Source organism: Amaranthus tricolor, chromosome 1 (assembly GCF_026212465.1).
Source record: "Amaranthus tricolor cultivar Red isolate AtriRed21 chromosome 1, ASM2621246v1, whole genome shotgun sequence".
NCBI classification, from domain to species: domain Eukaryota; kingdom Viridiplantae; phylum Streptophyta; class Magnoliopsida; order Caryophyllales; family Amaranthaceae; genus Amaranthus; species Amaranthus tricolor.
This window is the reverse complement of record NC_080047.1, coordinates 38,292,646-38,318,977: the sequence shown is the minus strand read 5'-3', so window position 1 is coordinate 38,318,977 and position 26,332 is coordinate 38,292,646. Positions and strand designations below refer to the sequence as shown.

General features: G+C 34.7%; 2 protein-coding genes across 2 annotated transcripts; one reads left to right on the top strand and one right to left on the bottom strand.

The window, feature by feature from the left end:
- The first annotated feature begins 1,830 nt into the window (after positions 1-1,830).
- LOC130817312 (ISWI chromatin-remodeling complex ATPase CHR11) lies at positions 1,831-12,476 on the top strand. Its single transcript, XM_057682944.1, has 25 exons — positions 1,831-2,176; positions 2,673-2,801; positions 3,738-3,841; positions 5,201-5,304; positions 5,902-5,999; positions 6,123-6,302; positions 6,408-6,629; positions 7,694-7,828; positions 7,914-8,196; positions 8,274-8,347; positions 8,487-8,707; positions 8,816-8,903; positions 8,995-9,088; positions 9,176-9,364; positions 9,458-9,489; positions 9,573-9,649; positions 9,772-9,861; positions 9,973-10,042; positions 10,128-10,182; positions 10,565-10,626; positions 10,759-10,924; positions 11,268-11,446; positions 11,534-11,749; positions 11,929-12,033; positions 12,128-12,476. Exons 1-25 carry the CDS (start codon positions 1,985-1,987, stop codon positions 12,143-12,145), a joined length of 3,183 nt encoding a protein of 1,060 aa, XP_057538927.1. The 5' UTR covers positions 1,831-1,984; the 3' UTR covers positions 12,146-12,476.
- Positions 12,477-14,178: 1,702 nt separating this feature from the next.
- On the bottom strand, positions 14,179-25,912 carry LOC130817320 (serine/threonine-protein kinase PBL27-like). Its single transcript, XM_057682956.1, has 5 exons — positions 25,385-25,912; positions 23,997-24,196; positions 22,400-22,589; positions 15,500-15,891; positions 14,179-15,423 (listed from the first exon to the last, which is right to left on the bottom strand). Exons 1-5 carry the CDS (start codon positions 25,512-25,514, stop codon positions 14,809-14,811), a joined length of 1,527 nt encoding a protein of 508 aa, XP_057538939.1. The 5' UTR covers positions 25,515-25,912; the 3' UTR covers positions 14,179-14,808.
- Positions 25,913-26,332: the final 420 nt, after the last annotated feature.

Sequence of the window (26,332 nt, the reverse complement as noted above, 5' to 3'; positions counted from 1 at the left end):
GAGGGAGGTAGATCAATTGAACAAAGTCACCGCTCTTGTGCAGGAACAAGATGCAACTAAACAAGTACATTAAGTATGCGCGAGCATATCTCTTAACGGTCACATTATCTGCATTTGCCCCAGCACACTGAAACGCTCTCTAACCCAAGTCAAATTCGAGGAAGATCTAGTAAAGATCTTTGTCTCTATGGGATCCTGAGGGTTAAGAGAGAATACCCCCAAAAGCTCAAACACTAAGGCGGATCACTGTCCCCCTCCATAACAAGTGACTTCCTTTCCATAAACTAGCAATCCAAGTATCATTACAACATCTTATAAAGTAATGGTGGTCTCCTCGATAGTAAGGTGGAATGTGTAAGTCTCCGTTCTCCACCGCTCAACTAATGCAATAATGAGAGCTCGATCAAGCTCCAAACCTCTACTCAACAATATGTGGATGTACTAAAACCAACTACCAAAACTAACTTCAACCTGTCAAGCCCTCGTGCTTGCCTCATAGTGCTGATGAGTAAACAACTAGGGTGTGGAACCCTCCCACGCACTTACGCTCCAATAGGTGGCCTGAAGCATATGCATTGATAGATCAACTGGGTCCGCTATCGTCATGACACATGTTAAAGGTCGTATATTGACGATAGATCAACTGGGCCCACTGTCTCATTCATATATTGTATAACATGAATGTATAACATGATATTCAAGCTTCATTCAAGTTTAACAATACCAATCCCATGATATTGAACTAAAAACATTAAACTAATAAAACTAATTGAAGAATATTTAAATGAATCATTTCACCTAACGCATCAAATTAACAATGTTATTCAGGCCCAATTTTGGTGCATCTTAGCTTAAAAGATGAAATCAAACAAAGGGCAATGTACGTAACAATCTCACAACTACAATTAACATAATTTCACATACATTTATGCAATAATTAGTCAAATCAAAAACTCCAATGAACACAAAATTGAAAAATAATTGCCAAAAAAAAGTAAATATGTTACAATAAGTTATTGGTTGATAATGGAGTAAGGTGCAACGTTCCAGTGATGATTTAAAGTGAGTAAGTGAATGAGAAAATTTGAGAATATTTTTTTTCCCCAATGTTTCAGTAAGGAGCAATGGAGGAAGGTTGAAGAAAGATGAAGAACTGTTATTTGTAAAAGAGCGTAATTATACTAAATTAATATGTGTGACTAATTACCTAACCGTCATCTGAGATGGCGATTTGTTTTTCCTTAATTTTTAAAAAAATATTGCCTACAACTAATTGTCATTTGAAAAAAGCGATTAATTTGAAATTTAAACAAAACCGTATTCTTAGATTGCGGTTTGGCAAAAAAAAAAAAAAAATCCCTGTCCATCCCTACATGGTCAATACTATGGGAAAATAAGCTTTCTATGAACGTAGGATGAAAAATAAGTTCCCAATTAATATTATTGAGGGCAAATGCTCTAACAAATAAATATTAGTTAAGTCTTGAAGCCTTTACATAGACAAAGAAGTATAACAATTAAAAAATCCGATAATAATTTGACATATATTTACAAAAGTATAATCTACGATATGGACGAATGAAGTGAACAAGTTATCTTTTTCAAATCTTAAATTTATCCCAATTAAAATTGAGGATTAATAGGTAAATAAAGTGAACAAATTACTTTCATATTTTCCTATTTTGTAAAAAGACTTGAAATTTTATTTTATTTTTATTTTATTTGAATTACCAAAAACAGAAAGGTTACATCATAGGAATCAATAATGAATTTTGTTTGGATTATTTATTTGGATTATAAATTAGTGCAGTGGATAATTAGATGAAAATCAAATTGCCAAAATTCTAACACAAACATAACAAAAAAATCTGTAAAAACATTTCCATATTTGTTGTCGGTCTAGACTCTAAGTCTACTGCTTCCCTCCTTGGTCATTACCTCAAACCCTCGAAACAGGGAAAGCAACTCAATCAAGAATTCATCTATGGCGAAACCCTCTAAACAACTATATTCATCAGAAGATGCTTCCAATTCGTCCGAAGAAGACCAAGTTAATGACCAAATCGATGAAGACGACGATGAAGAACTTGAAGCTGTTGCTAGACCTGTCGATTCTGATGAAGAAGATGCTGATGAAGATGTTCCTCCTACTGATGACCTAGAAGATGACTTTGAGGTTTGGTTTTTTTGCTCATTGTTCATTGTTTAGGTGTTCCAGGCTTTTTTTTTTCTTTTGATTTAGATTCGTATTGTTTTCCTTTGTTTTGCTTGTGTTAGCTAGGTTTTGTTGAGTTTATAGTTTTTGAGCTTTTTTGGGTTTGTTTTTGAAATTTTCGGCAGTTTAAGAGATAAATTTATTTTTTAATTTTCATTCGATAAAAATTTTATTCTTTTGGGGTTTATGTGGCTACGTTTTATGGATTGGCAGGACGAAGCAAAATTGCATTATAGTGACCTTGTTTATATTATATTTTTATGAAATTTTAAGCTTATAAACGAGTTATTAAACTAGAATGAAAGAACTGTAAACTAATAAACTGATATGCAAGACCAATTTTCAGGGGGTTTGTATGGTTGGGCGCCATGCTCATGCCCAGCTCTACCCTGTTGATTTCTATTTTTCCTTTTGATGGCGTTTCTAATAATATTTGGCATGGAAATGGTTATCATAGGATGCAAACGTTGGTAGTAATGAAATTTCAAAGCGTGAAAGAGCGAGGTTAAAAGAAATGCAGAAGCTAAAGAAGCAGAAGATTCAAGAAATATTGGACAAGCAAAATGCTGCAGTTGATGCTGACATGGTATGTAATTGTGTTTACATTCTGGGACTTTTTCATGGAAAAATGCAATGAGTTTGACTCTGAGTCAGAGACGAAATCATGATTATTAATTTAGGGGGCCAAATTGTCAATATCCTAACAAAATAAGTTATAGAAGCAAGTTAAAATTTGAAGTTTTGTTTTTATTTGACAAAATTTTTGTTATTTGAGACAAAAAATGTAGGATTATTAGTTTAAAAAAAATTATATAATGAAATATAAAATTAATAACTTGTACAAAGATTCAAATAACAGAACTTAAATTTCATTTCTACTACTTTGAGTACTGAAGTTTACTTAATGTTTTGATGTTTATAAGCCCATATATATATATATGAAGAAGTTTTACTGAGAACTATCCTTATATGAGAACCGTGAGAACCAATCTATCTAACAAAAAGTGTTACTTTTCTATTTCAAAGGCGTTACTTTTAGGCGAAAAATGTTACTTTTTTTGTTAAAAAAAGATGATACTTTTCGACAAAAAGTGTTACTTTCAAAAAAAAATTCTGAACAAAACTCATAAAAAGGTGTTACTTTTTACATAAAAAAAGTGTTACTTTTCGGAAAGAACGTGTTACTTTGTATAATTTGATTTTGGAAAATTTTTCTGACAGTAACACTTTTTTGCTAAAAAGTAACTACTTTTTTTTTTTTTTAAAAGTAACTTTTTTGCCCAAAAGTAACAGTTTTCTATCATATAGATTGGTTCTCACGGTTCATATAAGCTTGGTTCTCACTGGGAACTTGACTATATATATATATATGTATGTGTATATATATATATATATATATATATATATATATATATATATATATATATATATATATATATATATATTAGTGTGGGTCAGGCCTCCCTCAGCCCCGATGTAGCTGCACCCGGAGTTAAGTTGCAAATTTTGAATTGATTTGCAGAATAATAAGGGTAAGGGGCGTTTGAAGTACCTTCTTCAGCAGACAGAGATATTTGCTCATTTTGCCAAGGGTGAACAATCGGCTTCCCAAAAGGCCAAGGGAAGGTAATGGGCTCATTCATTTTATTAAATCTGTATGCTTAGTTGTGAAACAATGAGAATTTTGATATTACATTGGCTACCCTTTTTAGCATGGGCTAAGAACTGTCATGGTATTTTTGCGAGTGAAAATTTAGAATCATCCTTCCGCTTGAACTTAAAAATAATGAGATGCACAATAATTTTTGAGGCCCCCTTTATTTTTCGCTTTTTTCAAAATTTTGGGGCCAAAACTAGTAATTATGCTAAATTAAAAGCAATGTAAACTAGTCTCTCCGTTCTTATAAAGGTTAGCTTTGTATATAATATACAAGTAGAGGGAAATTTAAGCATGGTTGTATATAGCAATATATATATATTTAAATACACCCATGTGGAATTATATTAGGTTCGTCTCGAATAGAATTTTGATGTATATTTTTATTATTTATTAGAAAGTATTCTTAGATATTGAGACGCAAATCACTTGAAAACTGTGTATAAAGTCAATCAAACCAACAAAATGAAATGGAGTAATATTTAAGTCCTAGGGGCCTTGTGCAGTTTGATAGCTTGCACATACCCAAATTTCCCTTATGGGATGTATAATACACCCTTCGTTCCTTAAAATTGTTTTTGCAAGAAATATTCACGGGAATTAAGAAAAATACAATCTTTTAGATAGTGAATATATAATTTTATTGAATAGGAAAATTAGAGACCATATCCATAATGTTAGAAAAATTTTAAAATAAAGTTAGTAGGAAAAATGAAAACTACAACTATTAAAAAATGTTTAAATAAAGTTAATGGTAAACATGTAAAAATCATAAGTAATATAAAAATGTTAAAATGAAATTAGTGGAAAATATGCGGGAACATAAAACATTAATAAAATATTAAAATGAGGATGAATAAGGTAAATTATGTTCAAATTTGTGATATAAATAGAAATATTCTTTAAGGGAAGAACAAGTGAAACGACAAAAAATGGCAAATGGGAACAATTTTGAGGAACATAGGAAGTAATAAATAAAGCAGAGTTCCCCTCTTTTTGTATACAAGTTTGCCTTTATTTGAAAGTTGTTAAAAATTAATGCTTATTTGATATGCAGATGAAAAGGTGGTTTAGAAAATATGTTTTGAGTGTAAAACACAAGTTAACTGTGCTCTTGCCTCCTGGTTTGCCAACTTAAATTGCCAATTTTGAGGAACTCCTTTTAGACTCATATAAAGTGGTACATTTAGTGCTGAAAATGAGAAGTGCTTGTTTTGTGAAATGTCAAAATGCATGATGAATTCTTTTGGCATATCATAGTTGCCCATGTGAATACTCTGTAGCTTATATTTTCTTTCTGTGCACTGTAATTTGTGTCCACATTTTAGGGGACGACATGCTTCAAAGGTGACTGAAGAAGAGGAAGATGAGGAATATCTTAAAGAAGAAGAAACTGGGACTGCAAATACAAGGCTTGTCACACAACCTTCTTGTGAGTCTGTTTCTCGTTTGTGCATATTCCTGTCTTTATTGATTTACAGTAGTCTGCACCCCTTGTGTTCACCTTACTGGCTGTACTCTATTGCCAAAAGTGTTTCTTGATGAAGTACAAAATCTAGAACCCTTATATATAAGATCTCGAGAGCATCCTGTGATTTTAGATTTGTCTTCAGAGTACATTTAGGATGGAAAGCTAAGGTTCTTCTATTCAATTGTACATTGAATGTATCATATTGGGACTTTATTACCAGAATCTTATGCTATTCTGGATATGAGGGTCTATGCTGGTTTGTTCAGTTTAGTCTATATTTTATTCCAATTTGAATTTGTATTGTATGCCAATTCATACTTAACAGGATGAGCTTTGCTGAACTCCATATATTATTACGTTACAAGATAGTTATTTGAATTATGTTACCCACCTATTCCTTTTGAATTTTGATTATAAAGAATGTGTTTTTATGTCTGAAGAAAGAAACTGTAAGGAATTCCTGGAGTTCATATCATATGGGAGAATGTTTTGGTCAGATTATTGGTCCCAACTTATTAGTTTTATTCATATGTTCTCATTTTTTTTCTTATTCTACAGGTATACAAGGAAAGATGAGAGACTACCAGCTTGCGGGATTGAACTGGCTCATTCGTTTATATGAGAATGGTATAAATGGAATCCTTGCCGATGAAATGGTATGCGTGCCCGTTTTGGTCTTGATAGTACAATTTATATGTCTGAAATTGTCCCTTTCCAAATTAAATAACGGCGTGCTGATGATATTAATTTGGTGTGCATGTCTTCTCCCCAATGAATAGGGTCTTGGTAAAACTCTGCAAACTATCTCTTTGATGGGTTATCTTCATGAGTTTAGAGGCATCACTGGGCCGCACATGGTTGTTGCTCCAAAATCAACCCTTGGCAACTGGATGAATGAAATAAAGCGCTTTTGTCCAATTTTGCGGGCTGTAAAATTTCTGGGAAATCCTGAGGAAAGGGTAAGCTAAGATTTTTTTTCGAAATGAGATGTATGTGTTGTGAAACTTTATTAAATGTATATTTTCAAATGATTTGATGCTGAATTTGTCATCATTTATTTGCAGAGGCATATACGTGAGGATTTGTTGGTTGCTGGAAAATTTGATGTCTGTGTTACTAGTTTTGAAATGGCAATTAAAGAGAAGTCTTGTTTGCGTCGCTTTAGTTGGCGATACATCATCATTGATGAAGCACATAGAATCAAAAATGAGAACTCTCTTCTATCAAAAACGATGAGGCTCTATAATACCAACTACCGTTTACTCATCACTGGAACTCCACTTCAGGTAGCTTTTTCAGATTGCAAGATTTTGTGTGGAAAACAGTTCTGACAGGTGGCTTTTATAGTAGATGTCAAGAATGTATTGCCAGATGTTCTTCTGCTAACTAGCCAAACACTTCTTTGTAGTTTGCCAGTTTGGTTGAATAGAAAAATTTAGCTATTCAATTTTGCATTTGCAAATTATCATGTTACGGTGGCAGTGCATGCAAAATGTTTATGATTGACTTATAATTCCATTTCCAAAGAGCAGGATAGATTAACTAGAGTTTGAAAAGCTACACCCGAGCTATTACTTATAATGGATCGACTATATTATGTAATTTTGTCTTCTACTTGGCGCCTTTCTGCATGTATACTGTTTATTCTGATATATGGGGATAATAAATATAATTGGAATGCATTATAATTCTTATGCTAGAACCAACAACATTCCATTAACATTGTTTTACTCAGATGCCATTAAGTGACATGCTCCCATCTAGGTGGAATTTAGGAGGTTACACGACCTTATCCTTGGGAGTGGTTGAAAGTTTCCGATTAGTAAACAACATTTGCAACTTCACATATATAGGAATTGCACATAATTTTACGGTCGTAAATTGTAATTGTGTTAAGTTCAGGCCTCAAGGTGATGCGGTTTCTGTACACCTTGAATCGGTTAAAAGCATGCGATATTCCTTGAATTAGCCTAAATTGAAGTTCTTTTTTTGTACAGATTCTTATTTTACTATGGAGTCGCATTGGTTTTGTAGATTTGAAATCAATAGTCTATTACAATATGATGTGACCTTATTTCTGCGCTATGGCTAAAACAGACAACAATACGTTAATTTGGTGGTTGTCTGATTTCTAGGTTATCAAAGTGTCACACATTCTAGATATTTATTCTTATCAATAATTTTTTGTCTTGTTTACCTCATTTTGTTTTCCCTTGAACCTTTTATTGATGTTTTTTTAGTGTTGATTTTGTTGGTAGTTTCGTTTTTTACCAATATCTGGTGCATGATTTTCCTATGAATATTTGCGTTGATGATGTGCTTTATGATTATTTTTTTTTCTGAACTGCAGAATAATCTCCATGAACTTTGGTCACTTCTCAACTTCTTGTTACCAGAGATTTTTAGTTCAGCGGAGACATTTGATGAGTGGTTTCAGATATCTGGGGATAATGACCAGCAGGAGGTCGTTCAACAACTTCATAAGGTAATTTCATGGTTAGAATTATCTGTGCAACCATGTGTTCCCTCTTTTGCTTCTGTTGCTTAACATGTGGTTCTGCACTATTTAGGTCCTCAGACCCTTTCTTCTTCGGAGGCTGAAGTCAGATGTTGAGAAAGGTTTACCCCCAAAAAAAGAAACAATCCTTAAAGTGGGCATGTCTCAAATGCAAAAGCAGTACTATAGAGCTTTACTACAGAAGGACCTTGAAGTTGTTAATGCTGGTGGAGAGCGTAAACGCCTTCTAAATATTGCAATGCAACTGAGAAAATGTTGCAATCACCCATATTTGTTCCAAGGTGCTGAACCTGGTCCTCCCTACACCACAGGAGATCACTTGATTACAAATGCTGGTAATTTTGGAGCCTAAAGATTACACTGCTTGACTCATTTTAGTAAGGCATGATGTTTAATATCTGATTAATTGTAGGCAAAATGGTTTTGCTGGATAAGTTGCTTCCTAAGTTAAAGGAGCGCGGATCTAGGGTTTTAATCTTTTCACAGGTGAATTTTCACCCAAATTCCAGTTTACTTCAAATCTACCCTGCTTTTGTTCATCTCTGTCAAATTTGCTCCAAAAAGTTTAATCTCCTTAATCTTTATTAATATGTGCTCTTTCAAATTGTTTGTGTTTTGACATCAGATGACAAGGTTGCTTGATATTTTGGAGGATTATCTTATGTTTCGTGGTCACCAGTATTGTCGGATAGACGGTAATACTGGTGGGGATGATCGTGATGCTTCCATTGAGGCTTTTAATAAGCCAGGAAGTGAAAAGTTTGCTTTCTTACTGTCAACACGAGCTGGAGGTCTTGGAATTAATCTTGCAACTGCAGACATTGTTATTCTTTATGACAGTGACTGGTGAGGTTTTTTTTTTTTCTGCAGATCAATGAATCTTGTCTTTTTGGTTGGTGGTGTTGTGAGTTTTCTTGCCTGAGGTTCTACTTTAATTCTTATGAATCATGATAGGAATCCGCAAGTTGATTTGCAAGCACAGGACAGAGCCCACAGGATTGGACAAAAGAAGGAGGTTCAAGTTTTCCGTTTCTGTACGGAGGTGTGTTCATTTCTTTGTATTGCTTGTTGAATTGTTTCTATGATGAGCTTATGGTGTAATATGTGACCTTTTTTTTATCTCCTTTGAACAGTTTACTATCGAGGAAAAAGTGATTGAGAGAGCTTATAAGAAACTTGCGCTTGATGCATTGGTTATTCAACAAGGACGACTGGCAGAGCAAAAGAGTACGATGCTTTGTCTATAGTTGCCAAATGAATGTGCTTGTGCTTGTGTTGTTGACTTCTTAACTCAAACATGTGGTCCTTGTGCAGCTGTTAACAAGGATGAGCTGCTCCAAATGGTGAGATTTGGTGCTGAAATGGTTTTTAGCTCTGGGGATAGCACAATCACTGATGAAGATATAGATCGAATTATTGCCAAAGGAGAAGAGGCAACTGCTGAGCTTGATGCAAAAATGAAAAAATTCACAGAGGATGCCATTAAGTTTAAAATGGATGACAGTACGATGTTCATAAATTTCTTGCATAAAGCACAACTTTTTGTAATTTTTGTAAGTGGGCTGGACTGATTTGTTTGTCTTTTCTTCTCTGCAGCGGCTGATCTCTATGATTTTGATGATGACAAGGTACGGACAACAAATACCCCATGCTTGGTTGTTACATTTTTCCATAGGTGATGTACTGATGTTGTCCTGTTATCTTGTTGAAGGATGAAAACAAGGTAGACTTCAAGAAACTTGTGAGTGACAACTGGATTGAGCCACCAAAACGAGAGAGAAAGCGCAAGTAAGCATGACATCTTCTCACAAAAGATGTCATGACTCATATCTTCCATTCCTTGAATATATTACGGTTAAATTCACGGTTTATGTTATAAACTATTATGCATGTTCTTGTGACCTGTGCAGTTATTCAGAATCAGAATATTTCAAGCAAACCATGCGCCAAAGTGGTCCTGCTAGGCCTAAGGAACCTCGTATACCTCGCATGCCTCAGTTGTAAGGATAATATTGGAAATATTTACATCATATTTTCTGTTTAATGAAGTCATTTTCTTTTTTGAATGGGTCAAAAGTTGTGTTTATGTTTTTGTTTCTTCCCAATTATAGGCATGACTTTCAGTTTTTTAACACTCAAAGGCTTACTGAACTCTATGAAAAGGAAGTGCGTCATCTCATGGTGAGCGGTCATTTATTGTTAAGAGTTGAAGTCGCTCCTCTATGAATCTCAAGGATGAACTAACTTTGTTATTCCGTCTCTGCAGCAAACCCATCAGAAAAATCAGATTAAAGATTCAATAGATGTGGATGAGCCTGATGGTAATTGTCTTCAGCATATTAATTATTTATATGGGCTATTTGGCACTGATGGCTGGTTTGACCAGCTAGAAATATTAGCTTATATGCTGTTTAAGTCAGATGTAATGGAAGTGTTGGTAAAACTTAATTGTTGGATGTTGCGTGTTTATCAAAGACAAAGTTAAAAAATGGGTGAAAAGCCTAAAGCTAATGAAAAAAGCTACTTGGTTATGGTTTAAAAATCCTTTAACAAACACTTTTTTAGTTGCCAACAAAATAGCCAATGAAAAAGCTAGTTGCAAAACCCCCCTTATACAGAAATGACAGATCCCACATTGACTTCAGCTTATTAATTACTAAGTTAAGTTCTTTTGTGCTGTGGCTAATTATTATTTATATATAGAAATGACAGATCCACCATTGACTTCTGAAGAACAGGACGAAAAGGATCGTTTGTTAGAGGAGGTAATCTTTTTTTTTTCTCTCCCCGCCTCCCCATGAAAAAGATTAAGAGACATGGGAGAAATCTGTTCATGCTTTTTGCTTCATTAATGTTGGAGCTTGAGAGGTATTTGAAACCCGTTTCATTTCTTACAGGGTTTCTCAACATGGACTCGGAGAGATTTTAATACCTTTATTAGGGCTTGTGAGAAGTTTGGTAGGAATGATATAAAGAGCATTGCTATCGAGATGGAAGGAAAAACATATGAGGAAGTTGAAAGATATGCCAAAGTTTTCAAAGAGAGATACAAAGAATTAAATGGTAATCTTTCTGACCAAGCACTAAATTTTCTTGCTCTACAATATTAAGTGACAAGTTTGTATTGTGAAGAATATTTAGCTTAATGATGCCACTTGTACAATATTTTCTTTCAATCTTAACATATATCTGGAATTGCTTAAATTAAGCATTCAGTTTAACTCGGTTGTCATCAGTTGAACTTATGAAGTGTTTTGCTATGGTCAGATTCTCGTGATTTCATGCGAGCTTCCTTTCTGTGGTGTTTTAACATTAGAAAATTCGAGCAACATCAGCTGGTTTGTTGCTTGAGTTCTCCATGTACATTTTTATATCTGCCATTCTGATTTGATGAGCTGTATTTCAGATTATGATAGGATTATCAAGAATATTGAGCGAGGTGAGGCTAGGATTTCTAGGAAAGATGAGATTATGAAGGCAATTGGGAAGAAGCTGGATCGATACAAAAATCCCTGGTTGGAGCTGAAGATCCAGTATGGTCAGAACAAAGGGAAACTATACAACGAAGAATGTGATCGTTTTATGGTGAAGTTCTTTCTGCTGTTTGTTTTTCTTTGCCATAAAAGTTGTGTAGACTTTATTCCCGCTTAACATTGTCTCTATTCTGGGAAGATTTGCATGGTTCACAAACTTGGATATGGAAATTGGGATGAGTTAAAGGCTGCTTTCCGAACTTCTCCGTTGTTTCGTTTTGATTGGTTTGTTAAATCGCGCACCACTCAAGAACTTGCAAGGAGATGTGATACACTTATTCGTCTGGTTGAAAGGGAGAATCAGGAATATGATGAGAGGGAGAGGCAGGCACGTAAAGAGAAGAAGCTTGCCAAGGTTCGTTAAGTATAACTCTATAGTTCTCTGCCTTATCGACTATCCTTCTTGGCCTTGTTCTCATCTCCTCGAAATATTTATGGCTGCTTCATCATACTTTTTTTCATAATGCTTTCAGCCAGTTTATTTCTCAAAAGATTTGTTAATTGCTGGCAATATTTGTTGTGAATCCCTTGCAGAATGCCACACCCTCTAAGCGTGGTGCAGGTCGTCAGCAAGCTGAAAGCCCCACTTCTTCGAAGAAAAGGAAGCAGCTAACGATGGATGACTTTACTGCTGGCTCGGTATGTTTCCACATCCCGTCATGCTCTTATCATTAACAGTTTGTTGAAGGTAGGCTTCTGATTTTTACTGATGCTAGTGAAATATTGTTTGCAGGGGAAGAGAAGGAAATAGCGGAATGTTGTAAAACAATATTTTTGCCACCAAATTTTTTAGGCCATTGTCCAGTTACAGGAGCTCTTAATATTTGCTCCTCTGATTAGACGCTGTAACATCATTAGAGACTTGACAGCAGCTTCTCAGTCATTTGTTTGTGGAACGAGACCGGGCATTAGTGTGGCTATCGGTTCAAGATATGTTGTATAATAATAGGTAGTGATAGCAGAGTTAGAATCATCCTTGATTGTGAATGTGTTATGTTAATAGATGTTGAATGTTGTTTAGATCCTTTCTAAATGCAAATGCAATGACAAGTTCTCACCAGACTATTATGATGATAAACATATATAGAGCCCCACTGATGCTGTGTTATATAGCTTTGATTGATTTTGAAATCCTACTTTAAACGTGAAGATAGACAATCATTTGATGGACTGAAATTTTATTTCAGCTTCACAATGATAAATAAGGAAGAAAAAACAAAGAAATACATAGCACATAATAGAGTGACCAAATAAATAAGAACACAAGTTTTAATGGTGTTTTGAATGCATTCTCTTCAAATAAAAAAATATATCGAAAAATTACTTAGTATAATTTAATTTTTAGTCGATTTTTTTATAATAATTTCAACTATTGTTAACTATGAATAAATTTGAACTTTGAGGAATATTTGTCAATAGTATACTATGGTAATCAGTAAGCTGCTATAACGAGTAATTTCCAATCCAAATAAGGTTTGTTGTCCACATGAATCTTTTTTATGGACTGAAATTAGCCCCTTCTTTTTCTAAACTTGCGTCTGTTTTGAAAAACTATCAATGAAAGTACACTCTAGGTATCATTGCTAAAGCTAGTTTATTGGAATCAAAACCTATCAGAATTCCCATTGAACAAAATCATAAACTTGGCTAGCTACTGGTGCAGTTCTTTTTAACCCTGAACCCTATCGTTGATTTGCTGGTAGGTTAATTCATCTCGTACTTACAAGGCTAGATTTGCCTACTTTATTCTTATTTTATCCCAGTTCATGAGTGAGCCTCAAATAGAACATTGGCGCGCAGCTTTGCGAGTTGTGCGAAATCTGAAAGACATACCAGGTTAAGAAATTTTATTGCGATTTGACAGTAAGCTAATTTTATAAGGTTTAGTTCATATCAGTATATGGACAACTATTACTTGTGAGTTAAAATGGTTAATGGGCCTTTTATTGAGTTAGGTGTTCATCATCCTAAGTCTATTCCTTTGTTTTGTGATAGTCCATCTGTTTTGCATATAGCCAAGAATCTCATTCTTCGCGATCGAATGAAACATATTGAAGTCACTTGTCATCTTGTTCGCTATGCTATAAACGATGATATAATTGCTCCTTCTTATGTTCCTAAGAATGTGCAATTAGTTGATACTTTTACTGAAGCTCTCGACATATCATAATTTTATCATTTATTTCATAAGTTGGACATTTTTAATCCATCTGCTCCAACTTGAGGATGGTGTACAAAACATCAGTGGTGATTATCTCAAGATATATTTTGTGATCTTGGGGAAATCAAACCTCTTTTGTAACCATTTTTTCAATGGAATACAGTTGTCACAACATAACAAGCGTTTGCACTACATAACAAGCGTTTGCACTATATTGTACATACTATCTATATGCGACTATAATTCGCTTTTTTCGATTTGCAAAGAGATTAGCAAATCAAATGACACTGAACGGTAGAGAGACAACCTTAAGTCATGGTTATTGAGTAAGAGACTCTAGTGTTTATATGGCTACTAAGCTTTAAGACGAGTATAATGAAGAATGTGATCGTCATTTTTTAGAGACTTCAAGAACCGAATAGCAAAACGACATTGTTGATCAATTAGGAACAGAAGGTGGTATATTGAGGATGTGATTATACTTCATTGGCATTTGTTCACATGAAAACTTATGTGCAATGGTTCAGTGATTTGTATGAGCTAATTTCGCTTTCGATGGAACAAATTCTTCAAATAACATAACTGCACAAGTACCAAACGGATCTAAAACAGTGCAATGCAAATTGGTGAACCAATTACATGGAATATATGCATAAGAGTACAAACATACAGCTGAATATGGGCGGTGGGCTGGTGGCCATGGACCATGACCGAACTCCGGTATGCCAGGACCATGACCGACTCATAAATTTTTCGGAAAGAGTAAAAGACAAAAAAAAGAGCCTGTACCGAATACAAGGATGTGAAAGAGCAGTAGGACACTCGAAAAAACAGACCTGCTACATCTGTTTTTCCTCCCCGTTATGCATAATGTAGGGACGCAGAATAAGGCACCTTCCCCAAGTGGCTTCTCTAAACGATACATCCTAAACACTAAATACACGATAACACTTAAAAGGACAGAGAAACCCATCAATGCTCACAATCACTGACAGACACTAAACCTTCCATTACTCGATCATTCAATTGTATCACCATCCTTTTCGACCACTAAACATACACGTTTTTACTCCATCCTCATGAACAACCGACAGTTGAAGGTGGGATACAAGACTTACTCTTATTACTGATGAAAATTTTGAAACAGAGACAGTAAAAGATGAGACATCCGTAAAACGTTTCTTTCTCATTCTCACTTTGATGATGGTTTTTCCTCTGCCTCATGTGAATTGTGATCGTAAAGTTCGGTTCAGCTACTCATTTGAGGTGTCAAAACTACCAACAGCATTTGCCCGCTTCCTCTCCCTCCAATTCTCACCCCATACTTTAGCCTCCGCAACAGCACGTTCTCTATCTAAATCACGGTTCCTAGGAGTTCTTCCTGTACTAGCAGGACTTCCTCTCAGTGAATCCTGCCTTTCTAGGTCATCCAAGCCCCACCTCCTCCCTGACCCACCTCCCATTTCACTTCTGCCTAATTCGGCACCTGTACTCAGTTCTCGAACATGATCTCTCTTTCTGAAGTCTGGAGAATTTCTTAAAGTGGAAGGAGAACTGAGACGGGGGGCACGCCTATCTGGACTATCTATACTTTCACCATAACTTCTCCGCTCATCTCGACTTCTGGGTGTGGATGAGCCTACTCTACTGCTATGAGTATTAGGCGCATTTGGATCATAGGTTTGAGAAGCCAAATATGTAAGAGCAGTCACAACATCCCCAATAAGAGGCCTGGTCGCAGCTTGTTCTTGTAGACACATTGCTGCAACTGCCAGAGCTTGGTAAAGACCTCGCATTGGATACCGGCCTTGCAGAAGAGGATCGGCCATTTTAGGAAACTTCCTACGATCTTTGAAAAGAGGGCGAGCCTGCAAAGATATCAAAGTTATAAATTTGTTTAGTAAATAATGTGAACAGAAAAAAGTCGATTCTAGCCAAGCTTACCCAAGCAACAAGATTTTGCTCTCCAGGAGCTCGAGTGTTATCAATGGCTTTACGCCCTGTGATGAGTTCAAGAAAAACCACCCCAAAACTATACACGTCAGACTTCAACGTGAGTTGACCGGTCATAGCATATTCTGGAGCACAGTAACCATACGTGCCCATGACCCGTGTGGAGACATGAGTCTTGTCTCCAACAGGGCCCAATTTTGCAAGTCCGAAATCAGATAACTTTGGATGATATCCCTCATCTAGAAGGATGTTGGATGATTTTAGATCTCTGTATATCACAGGGGGATTGGCTTTGTCATGCAAATACTCCAAGCCCTTGGCAGCACCAGCTGCAATCTTCATGCGTGTGTTCCAATCAAGAGGCTCTTTGCCAGGGGGTAGATCTGTAAAGAAAGTTACTCATCAACATCAAAAAATCTAGGTAAAGGCAAACACTTTTGGAGAATATTAGACACATTGGCAGAACATTAGATTTCGGAGAAGTTGAACCAAATTGGACTCCACTAAATTGAGTTAAAGAACAGTGAAAAATGTGAGTAAAGTGATGTGCTAAATTCAGTGGAATTAAATGGAATCCGAACGGAAAATAAGTCCAACAGAACAAGCACCAAGACTTATGTAAGAACAATATTGGAAAATAAGGAACCACTTTACACCAACAAAAAAAACAAAGTAGACCCAGGCCACCAAAATGAAGGCTGCTAGCCAAAATATTCATACAAATTCCACTGATCCTATAAAGATCAAATTAAAGACCAATCCCTTCAGAATACAACAATCAATAACTCCAATGCTGTTTAGTAGCTCTTGCATATGCAAAACATACAACACTTTGGCAATCAAAATCTAAAAAGTTAGAAACCATACAGCTAAGCAAAGGTTTGTCGTATTTACAATATTTGAGGCCCTTATGCATCGAGGCAGAGTGTCTACTGTCTCCTTCAAACAAATCCTAGATTCTAGTTGATTGTGGGGTGAGCAAAAGGTTTCCTTGTCCTCCTCCAAAAGTCCATGAAAGAAGATACGTAAAAGAAGAACAGAAACAACAGGAATAGTTGCAAATAAGATCATTTCTCATCTCTTCACTAATGATACTAAATTTTTACAAACCCAAAAGGAAGAACTTTGTTTCATTTGCAATATGTTCTTGTAGCCTTTGGAACTAAGGATTGAGTAGTTCATTCCAGCACCTGAGATCAAAAATGTAGAATCTTAGCTGAATTTTGGTAGTGGTAAGGAATAGAGTTTCGTAACTATTTGAATCTTCCTCTTCGGGTTCTTTCCAAGTGTACTGATGTTAATTGAAATATTCATAAAAGGCTTGTTGCATTAAAATCAAGGCTCTTGCCTGGAAGGATAACATTGTTTAAGAGAAACTTTATCGTTCACCTATTTACTTTAGGTCCATGTTCATTACATACTAGTGTGGCGTCAAAGTTGGAATGAAAATACTGAAAGGCACTAAGGAGCCCTATGCACAATGTTACTTTTTGAATGAAAAAGCCTATCCATTTGATGGACAAAGATATGAAAACGAAGTAGCTCTGGTGAATGTGGAAGAAAATCATCAAACTCTATGTAGCTTTTGGCACAAACTATCCAAAATGATTCTCTTTCATCTTTTGCAACTCTTAAACCATTTTTTATATCTTTGTTTTGGATTTTGTCCCTTAGTGTATGCCCACTAGCACTCATGTATCAAAGCATTCTCATTTCCGCTACTCTTCTCATTGAACTATTATCCTTCCTAATGGCCCAACAATCATTAGAATTGATTTTTTAGTACATGACGATATAATTTTTTGATAGGGCTACACAAAAAGGACACATAATCACTGACAACCTCCCAAGTGCATTTGTTTTGTTTTGTTTTGTTTTATACAGGCAATCTCGTATTTCGAGATTAAGGCTTCGGCATTGTTGTTGGCATTGTTCTTGTAATAATCTTATTACTAAATTCTTCATTTCACCTCATGATCCTTGACATTCCGACATTGATATTACACCTTGACACAATTTGGGCAAAAATCATCGGAACTTCTCACAAGTAGCCGAGTCCAATACTCGAATGTGGGGGTGTTCATTAGCGAGTACCCGGCATTTCGAGTACCCGGAAAGTGGGGTACCTGGTTAGTCAGGTAACATTCTAAACGGTCCGTGTCCCGACTCAATTTAACCAGAAGTCAGGACACCGGGTACCCGATTTTATTAGTAGCGTTATTATTTGTGTATTTATCACTTGAAAGTTGACTTTCGCGGCATAAGGAATATGAGTTCAGAGAGCAAGATTGCTGGTGGAATTAATGACGAGGGGGGATGTACTTCTAAGTTCTATGTGATATAATGTTGTCTTGTTTGTTTCTTGTTGAAGTTCAATACTGGAAGAACACAATTACACAATATTGATATTCAATGAATTCCTAGTTTCAATTTCTAGTAAAGTCTTCATTGATTTGTTTTCATAATCAATTCCCCAACTATTATGGCCACAAAAATGAAAATAAAAAGGCAAAACACACATAAAAAAAAATTCTCTTTTAAAAGAGGGTCATCGGGTACCCAGAAAAATTTATTTTCGGCCCATGACCCGACCCGATTAAGGCGAGTCGGGTACCCAACCATTAGTTTATAATTTTTAAAAAAATGTGACCTGCCATTTATAATGCGGGTGAACGGGTCGAGTTTTGTTGAAAAGCCCTACTCGAATGTATTACCAAGTTTGCTTAACAAAGGTAGTAATATCCTAATGATTGGAAAGAAGAAAGGTCCCCATTATTTTAGAAAGAATTGCATTAAAGGGGTTTTTTTGGTAAGGAATGATGTGATAATTGGTTGCAAGACAAGAGTGCTCTTTCTTTGTTAAGAGCTTATGCAATTTTTTTGAAAGAAATTCTCCCAAAGCTTCCCTTGGATGAAGGCTCCTCCAAAAACTTTCATCCTGAGTGGTAGTCAAAGGGAAGATCCAAAGACTGTAGAAGGTTTCAAGGAACCTTAGTGCAGCTCTAAGACATGTTTTATACTTTATCATGCCCTCTCACACAAAGCCTCTTGGGTTAGAAGCGTAGATGCAACACATGTTCTCATACATAACGCTAGACATTAGGCTTGAGATAATGAGGAGTGGATAAGATTTGAACATATGACCTTTCTAACTATTAATATCATGTCAAGGAAACCACCCAATTAAAAGTTTAAACTGATGGTTAAAGCCCCAACATATGCTATATATCCTATCTCGGTCATAGTGTGTCATATTATGCCTTACAGAAGAGTCTTTTAACCATTTTCTCTTTAGTTTCTTAGGCTCTTCGTTGTCTTTGGCACTAATTTTTTAACCTTATTTGAGAGCTGAGACAAATTGGGCCTACACTTGTTATTGTCAATTTCAGTTTTGTTGGCAAGTTAAGGTTATATTGCCCTCATTTTAACTGAAGTGAAGTTTGTGTTGATGACCCTCACTAGCTTTTTCTTGATTTTTAAGACATGATTCTCTATATTAGCTCAAGGGCGGACACTCAGTGCCCTTTTAGCAAAAAATCAGGAAAAAATAAGAAGAGCGAAAGAAAGAAAAAGGAAAAGGGAAAAGAAAAAGAAGAAAAGAAAGGAAAAGTATGGAGTTGTGATTTCCACATATACGACGAGTAGTTGAGCTATCAAGGCATGTATAGAGAAACGTTGGCCCAACTAGACAGAATAGTAAATGAGCCAGGATTTTCAGTCTTGACATAATCACCATGAGAATTCAGGCTGTAAGAACCAACAGACTCCGTCATAATAGTTGAGCATTGAAGTGTCATTTCAAAACAAAATAGTTGAATATTGACGTGTTAGTCAAATGGATGGCAATAGTTTATCCCAGGAAAAAAAGCACTACCATAGTGTCATTTAAAATGCAAACAATGGTTTCTTTTTCTATTTTATAACCTTTTTCAAACGGGGAGGTTCCTAATGAATTTTTGATCTCAAAGACCAAAAAGGCCTCGTTTTTTCAACTTAAAAATTAAATTTTAGTTGATTCTAGTTTGAAGCAATAAAAGTCTATATAAATGATTATAAAAAGAACTATGATTAGTAGATTTGTATGTATCAATAAAAATCAATTTTACTAAGTAAATTTAGTAACTACACAGAAGACAATAGAAAATTTATAAAACAAGTAAATTAACTTTTATTGGGGACATTCAGTTTCATTAGGCAATTTCAGTGCAGTAAAAGTCAGGTGAAGAGAATAGAGCCTAATTTATCTACTTATAAAAGAAGTATTAGCTTTCAGACATTTGTTTTAGCCCATTGAAATCTTAAAAAATCTTCATCAAAAAATCTTCCAAGTAGAATTGCAGATCTACTAAACATGGATAGAAATTGAACCTCTTTTACGCGATCATCCCAGTCGAAAACTCTTGCTCCCCTATTACCCAAGTTCTAAACAAAAGTTTAAAATCTGTCTGAAAGAATGAAATTTAATCCACAAAGTAGCTGAAAGCTATAAGAAAAACATTAGAGGTCTCCTATTCTTGAAATACCATTATCCATGGAAAAATAACTAAAAGGCTATACAACTTCACAAAGAACAATAATCAATCAAGAAATAGAGCTATATGAACTTTGATGTTTTGTTAGTTCAACCTCAGCTTCTTAGGCTTTAGCAACTAAAATACAACCCAGTTTAAACCATAGAGTAAAAACAAGGCTGCATTGCACGCATTGGCCGCGTTGTAAAGGTTTTCAAAATAAATAAACCGATATTTCTCGTGTTGTAAAGGTGTAAAAAGCCCGCGATTTTGGGCCGTATCAAGGGATATCTTATGGTTTCAACAAATATTTAGGCGTTATGATAACTGCAACACTCCCGTTACCGTATCAGCATTTTGTTACCGCGATAGCGACCGTTACTGCATTTTTACACTATGATTTAAAGCAAAAAAAAAAAAAAAAAAAAAAAAAGTTAAGAAAAAAGATCGACATAAAATACGAGAATCTATCAAGCATTTAGCCATGGATTATAAACACCAAAACTTTCAAAGGTGCCCACATACACACAAACAGCACTTTCCCTTCAGAACAGAAAAAATAAAGCTTGAGTAACAGCTCTAGAGACCATGTATTGCATATGGTTATACAAAAGACCTAGAATGGATATTCTACACCATTAGAACAAGGTTTGGGCTCCCAAAAACTGACATAAATCACTCAGTCTACTCCAGGTTTGCTAAAAATAGCATATCAAGTATGAATTCTCACATCAATGGAATATTAGGGTGAGTCCAATTACAACAATCGGTAGACTATGAAGGAATGCCAAGAATCGTAGAATGATTTTCGGACCGAACAAAAAAATTGCATGAAAAGTAATGAAAGTGTTTTAGCACATAACCAAATCATAAGATACCATTGCAATGTCAAAGCCACTTCTTGAACTCGATTTCTGGCATATTTTTGGTTCTAAGTGCTAAATTTATCCTAACAGTTTACTCTTCCCTCCTTTTTATTTTCATCCTTTCACCTCTATAATACCATATAACAAAAAGTACAATTTGTAGCTAGCCCTCATATTCTCTTTTCTAGTCTCATTACTTATGGAAATCAAGCACTGAGCAAGCCTCATTTCTCTTTTCTCCATATGTATGTTCAACTAGTGACTATGAGAAAATTCAAAATATACTAAAGGTCCTATATGAATCTTTAATTGGACTTCTATAGCTATCTATATACATAAAAAAAATTAATATAATAATTTATAAAAAAATAATTCATTAAAATAATTCAAAAAAAAAAAAACAAATAAATAAACGGAAAAAATTAGTGCATTGTTGTTGAACAAAATTAAATACCTATTTCTCCCTTGTCTCTCCTCTAAAATCCCTAACCATGATTTGTCTATGTCAAGGCTAACATCATCCATTATATGGTGTAAGCTCCATATTCATCTTTTTGTTTGTTAGTCTTTGTTGTTTTTTAATATTCCTCATTTCTCTCTGAGAGTTTTTTTAACAATTATTGGGCTCTTTCTCTTCCTTAATGGGAATTTGGGGTTGATTTTCTTCTATCACCAATGAGGAATTAGATATAGGTAAATGTACTTCATTCAGAAGATTTAATTCATTGAACTTTTTTTATACAATCTTGCAACAAGTATTGGAGTCTCAATGCAAGTCAACTTGCTCAGGTAAAAGATTTTCTTCGCAAGATAATGGCAGAATGATCAATGCTCTCATAGAAAGTTGCAACGTGATTTGTCAAACAAACAAGAGATCTGCTATTTTGTTAGATGTGGTTAACCATCATAGTTGAGTTGCACAAGATATTATATGATACAGTTAGATTATATCTTGATTTTCTTTCATGCTTATTGTAGATGTTGTGTGGCTTTAATTGATAAAAATTATTTTTACCCTGCAATATTTACCTCCCTATCTAGCAAAGAAAGAAAGAACCAGCTTACATATAAGCAATTTCACATGACAAAGGCCTCCAGGTGAAGAATAACGAGCTAGGGGGACATTTGGTAATTTTCTTGAAATGTCTAGTAAAGATATTCAGAATAAAAAATGGAGTTTACCAAAATAAACAAAAACGTCTTCAACATACAGAGGCAGAAAAAAATGGCCAAAGCCAGGTTAATAATATGGTGAACCATTAACTTGACTGTCTTGAATGTCAAATATAAATATGTGCAAGAAACTGCACTGTTTTAAGTTTCAACTCAACAACAAGCTGGAAATGGCAACTAACACACCCTCATCAAATGAACATATGGAATCATATAAAACACGTTACACAGCCTGTGTGCAAGATGCAACAACACATTAAAATTTCTAGCAATGACTAACTGTTGAGAAAAAATTTTATGTGATGCAAGTACCTAAATGCCAAAAGAAAGTCACCACTAACCATGTAAATGATCCTCCAATGAACCCAATGGCATATATTCATATACAAGAAGTCTTTGATCTCCATCAGCGCAGTATCCAATCAAATTGACAAGGTTTGTATGGTGCAAAAGACTAAGCATAAGAACTTCAACCAAAAATTCCCTGTTTCCTTGAAGTCCATTTCGATCAAGTTGTTTCACTGCAACAACCTACAAAAACCATTATTCATCTAGTAACTCATTTGTGCAAAACTGCAAGAATCAACTAGCAAAGTTTCTGAAGTACGAGTAGCTATTTTAGGTATACACCACGGTTGTCATTCTCAAGGATAAAAGGTATGAGAACTTGTAGACGAATGCCAACAATACAATGCTAAAACTTTAATCCCAACATATGAAAAAAAAAAAAAAAAAAAAAAAAAAAAAAAAAAAAGTAGAAACAGTGCTAAAAAATGCATCATATCATATGACAAATTGCAACTGTTTTCAAATCTAACAAACCATTACCGCATCATACTGAACGTTACAACAATCGCGATGAAAACCACATTTTTGCATTATGTAGAGGTGTTCATTTGGGTGATCGGGTCGGTTTTGAACGAGTGTCATTCGGTTCGGTATTTCGGATCGGTTATTTTTCGGCTGTGTGTTACAACGGGTCACACTCGGGTCGAGTAGGTTAGTCACGGTTTGGTTGGAGATCAGTAATTCAAGCTATCGAGTTAGCAACGGTTCAGTGTCGGTTGAAGTTCGTGTCCATGTCCAGTGTCAATCGGTCTCAAGTTGTCATCAGTTACTAATTGGTTCGGTTTTGTCAGGTACAGATCGGGTTCGGGTTTTTTTTTTAACAGAATTCGGCTACGTATTATTAATTACTATTGATCGAATCAATATTAGTCATTTTTTAATTGATGACAAAATTCCCTTTACTTAAAGCAAAATAGTTAAAATGCAAATCAATTAGTAATATCATTATTACTTTGTTAATTTTACTTGTTTGACCGGAAATTAAAATTATAATGTTCTATCAATTTTCATCTAATTCAATTAAAAGTAGTTAAATAAACATTGACCATTGATTATTAACTCTAAACATATGAAACCATGTATTTATAAAATTTAATTTATTAAAATATCTAACACTTTATTAGATTAACTTATAAGATGATTGAATATGAGTCTATCATACTTCTATGTTAAAAATTGGTTCAGGTTTACAGCGATTCGATCTAAAATTCGTTCGGGTTAAGTCGGTTTTAGCCGGATAGAATTCGGTTTCGAGCATGATTCGGGTCAGTCATTATTAGGTTCGGGTAATATCGGTTAACAGTTATGTGTCGGTTACAAAAATCGGTTACAGCTCGGGTTCAGCTTTCCCATTTTCGTTTGTCAACCGGTTCGGGTACAATTTCGGTTCGGGTACTATCGGTTCGATCAACCTAAAAAAGGAACACACTTTCAGGTCGGTTTCGGTTCGGGTTTTCAAGTCGGGTCACTTTTGAACAGCTCTAGCATTATGGTTGCAGATAATATACATTATGTCACCAATGCAGTAATTTAGAGAAATGTACAGTAGAAATCTAATATTATGAAGTCTCTGACTATGAATCAGTATACCTGTCCAGTGCTCTCCAAGTGACCCTTGTAAACACGTCCAAAACCTCCTTCACCGAGCAAGCACTCTGGTCTGAAGTTCTTTGTGGCAGCTGCAAGCTCTCGGAATGTAAATGTTTGTGCAGCAATATGAGGAGTTGAGCCATCCTTTGGAACTGGTGGCTCCTTCTTTAAATCAGGACCATTGCGAGACTTTGATTTATCTACAACTCATAAAATACTAAATAGTTTAAGAGAAAAATCAAAGAAAATTGACTTCCATATTGAGAAGTTTACATGATAAAAAAAAAATGCTAGACTATTTGCTCCAAATCTAAACAATATATGTGCAATAATGTCACCAACTCTTTTCAAAGGGGCAAAATGTTTGAGCACAATGATACTTAGCATCAAGGCTCATTGTTGAAGGTTATTGAATGACCTTAGGCCCAAGTTTCAGAAAAAGGGACAAAAGGCTAATTGTGCCCAAAACTCATGAATAAGTAAATCAAAGGAATTAAAAGCTTTAACATACCCGTTTTCCCAAAGTACTTAATTAGGATTTGGGTTAAGATACACAAATGAGAATAATAGGAGATCCTCTCGTGAAAATCCAATATCATAGTAAAATCATCTAGGTAAGATCACTTTCTATTGATAGTTTTCACATTCTTAGTTATATGTATCTCACGAGAAATAAAGCATCAAAAGAGTTTCTTGGATCACCTCCAGGCTCTAGCACATGAAAGTAGTAGATATTTTTGCTTTTTTGGCAATTTAAGAGTTTGTTTAGATATAGAAAGAAAAAGGAAAGGACAGGAAGGAAGAGAGATGAGTTTTCCTTTCAAATCTCTCCCCACTAATAAACTTTTGTTTATGCCAAAATATGAAGGATGTCATTCTTCCGATTTTCTACCCTCCATTTCCCTCCCCTCCTCATTTACTATTCCAATAAAGAAAAAGCCATCCCTCCATTTTCCTTCCATCCAAACAAAGACTAACATAAATGTGAACAAATAAAAGCAAAATGCTTAATCCTATATCATTTAAATAGATCTCCAACACAATTTAGGAACATGACCATAATGTCAGAAATATCCAGAATGAACATTATCCAAACTATAAATCCACTGCTAAGTCACAAAAGGTATAATTGAGATACCTAAAAGCAACAAATTGATACAAGATTCAAAAATAAAACCAGAAATTTAAAAAAAAAGCTATAAAATAAACAGATCAAAGCAATAGGTTGCTGAATTCAATAGTGCAAACACCAACATTGAAAAGGAATACCAAATTTCAAAGAACAGACCTATATCATGAAATTAAAAACTACCCACTTAGAATACACCAAAAATTCAAAAACCCACAAACCAAATTGAGAATTATAGAGTAAAAAACAAAAATTAAACCTGAATTAACTTTGCCCAGTTGATTAGATGGAACAATTGAGCTATCTTTACCACCCTCCTTGTTATTTACTTCTTTATCAGCAAACCCAGTTTGGTTGGATGATCCCCAACATGGAAAACACCCACCCATTTCAAAAATCAAAGCAAATCTAAGTCACCCAACTAAAAAGAATCAATCTATTTATCTTTCAGACAACAATAATCATCATACCAACCAAGTATCTATATCTGGCAACTCTCAGTTGTGATTCAAGCCCTCAATTACTGTAGAACTTTGTCGGCGATCCATTAAGATGAGAAGCAAAAAGGCGAATAAAAAGAAGATCAGAGTGAGAGCAGGTATGTCTGTGATTGTGAAGAAGATCAACAAATTGAAGAAAATTGATGGCAAGAGAGAGGAGAGAGAAGGGGGGGAATGAAAGTAAAGGGTAGCAGCTAAGCCTAGCAGGAAAAAAATCAATAAATTACTATCCTCATATCTTCTCTCAATGATTTTACTACCAATTAAAAGCAGAAAGTTAACAGGAATTTTCGTTTTAGTGAGAAACAGAGCAAAATGTTTTTTTGGACTATAGTTAGTCAAATTTTCGGCCATTATTATTATTATTATTTGGGAAAATTTAACTGATCTTGATTTTTTTTTTCTTTTTCATAAATAATTTTTAAATTTGCGTGGAGAACTTGAGATTTTAAGTTTTTTATGTAATAGATAAATGGTAAGTTTTTATTTAAATTAAGTATTTATTTTGACTTCATTTCGATATATGTGGTCAATTAGGTTGATGATGACATTTGTTTTTTTGAGAAAAATGTAATTACGTTAGATAAAAAATAATGTAAAGTTAACAAAAAAATCTACTCTTTTTTCTACCACTTGGAAAATTCAAAAGATCAAGGTCATCACATAGATTTAAAAAATCTTTGTCTACAATATGAAAAAGTCAAAAG

Excerpts from the sequence above, each read along its gene's own strand:
- LOC130817312 (XM_057682944.1), top strand. The coding sequence starts at position 1,985 with ATGGCGAAACCCTCTAAACAACTATATTCATCAGAAGATGCTTCCAAT. Across the intron at positions 6,000-6,122 it reads GAATCCTTGCCGATGAAATG|GGTCTTGGTAAAACTCTGCA; the intron begins GTATGCGTGCCC and ends CCCAATGAATAG. Across the intron at positions 9,862-9,972 it reads ATACCTCGCATGCCTCAGTT|GCATGACTTTCAGTTTTTTA; the intron begins GTAAGGATAATA and ends TCCCAATTATAG.
- LOC130817320 (XM_057682956.1), bottom strand. The coding sequence starts at position 25,514 with ATGGGTGGGTGTTTTCCATGTTGGGGATCATCCAACCAAACTGGGTTT. Across the intron at positions 15,892-22,399 it reads ATTGGAGGATCATTTACATG|ATCTACCCCCTGGCAAAGAG; the intron begins GTTAGTGGTGAC and ends CTTTCTTTACAG. Across the intron at positions 15,424-15,499 it reads AGCAAAATCTTGTTGCTTGG|GCTCGCCCTCTTTTCAAAGA; the intron begins GTAAGCTTGGCT and ends ATATCTTTGCAG.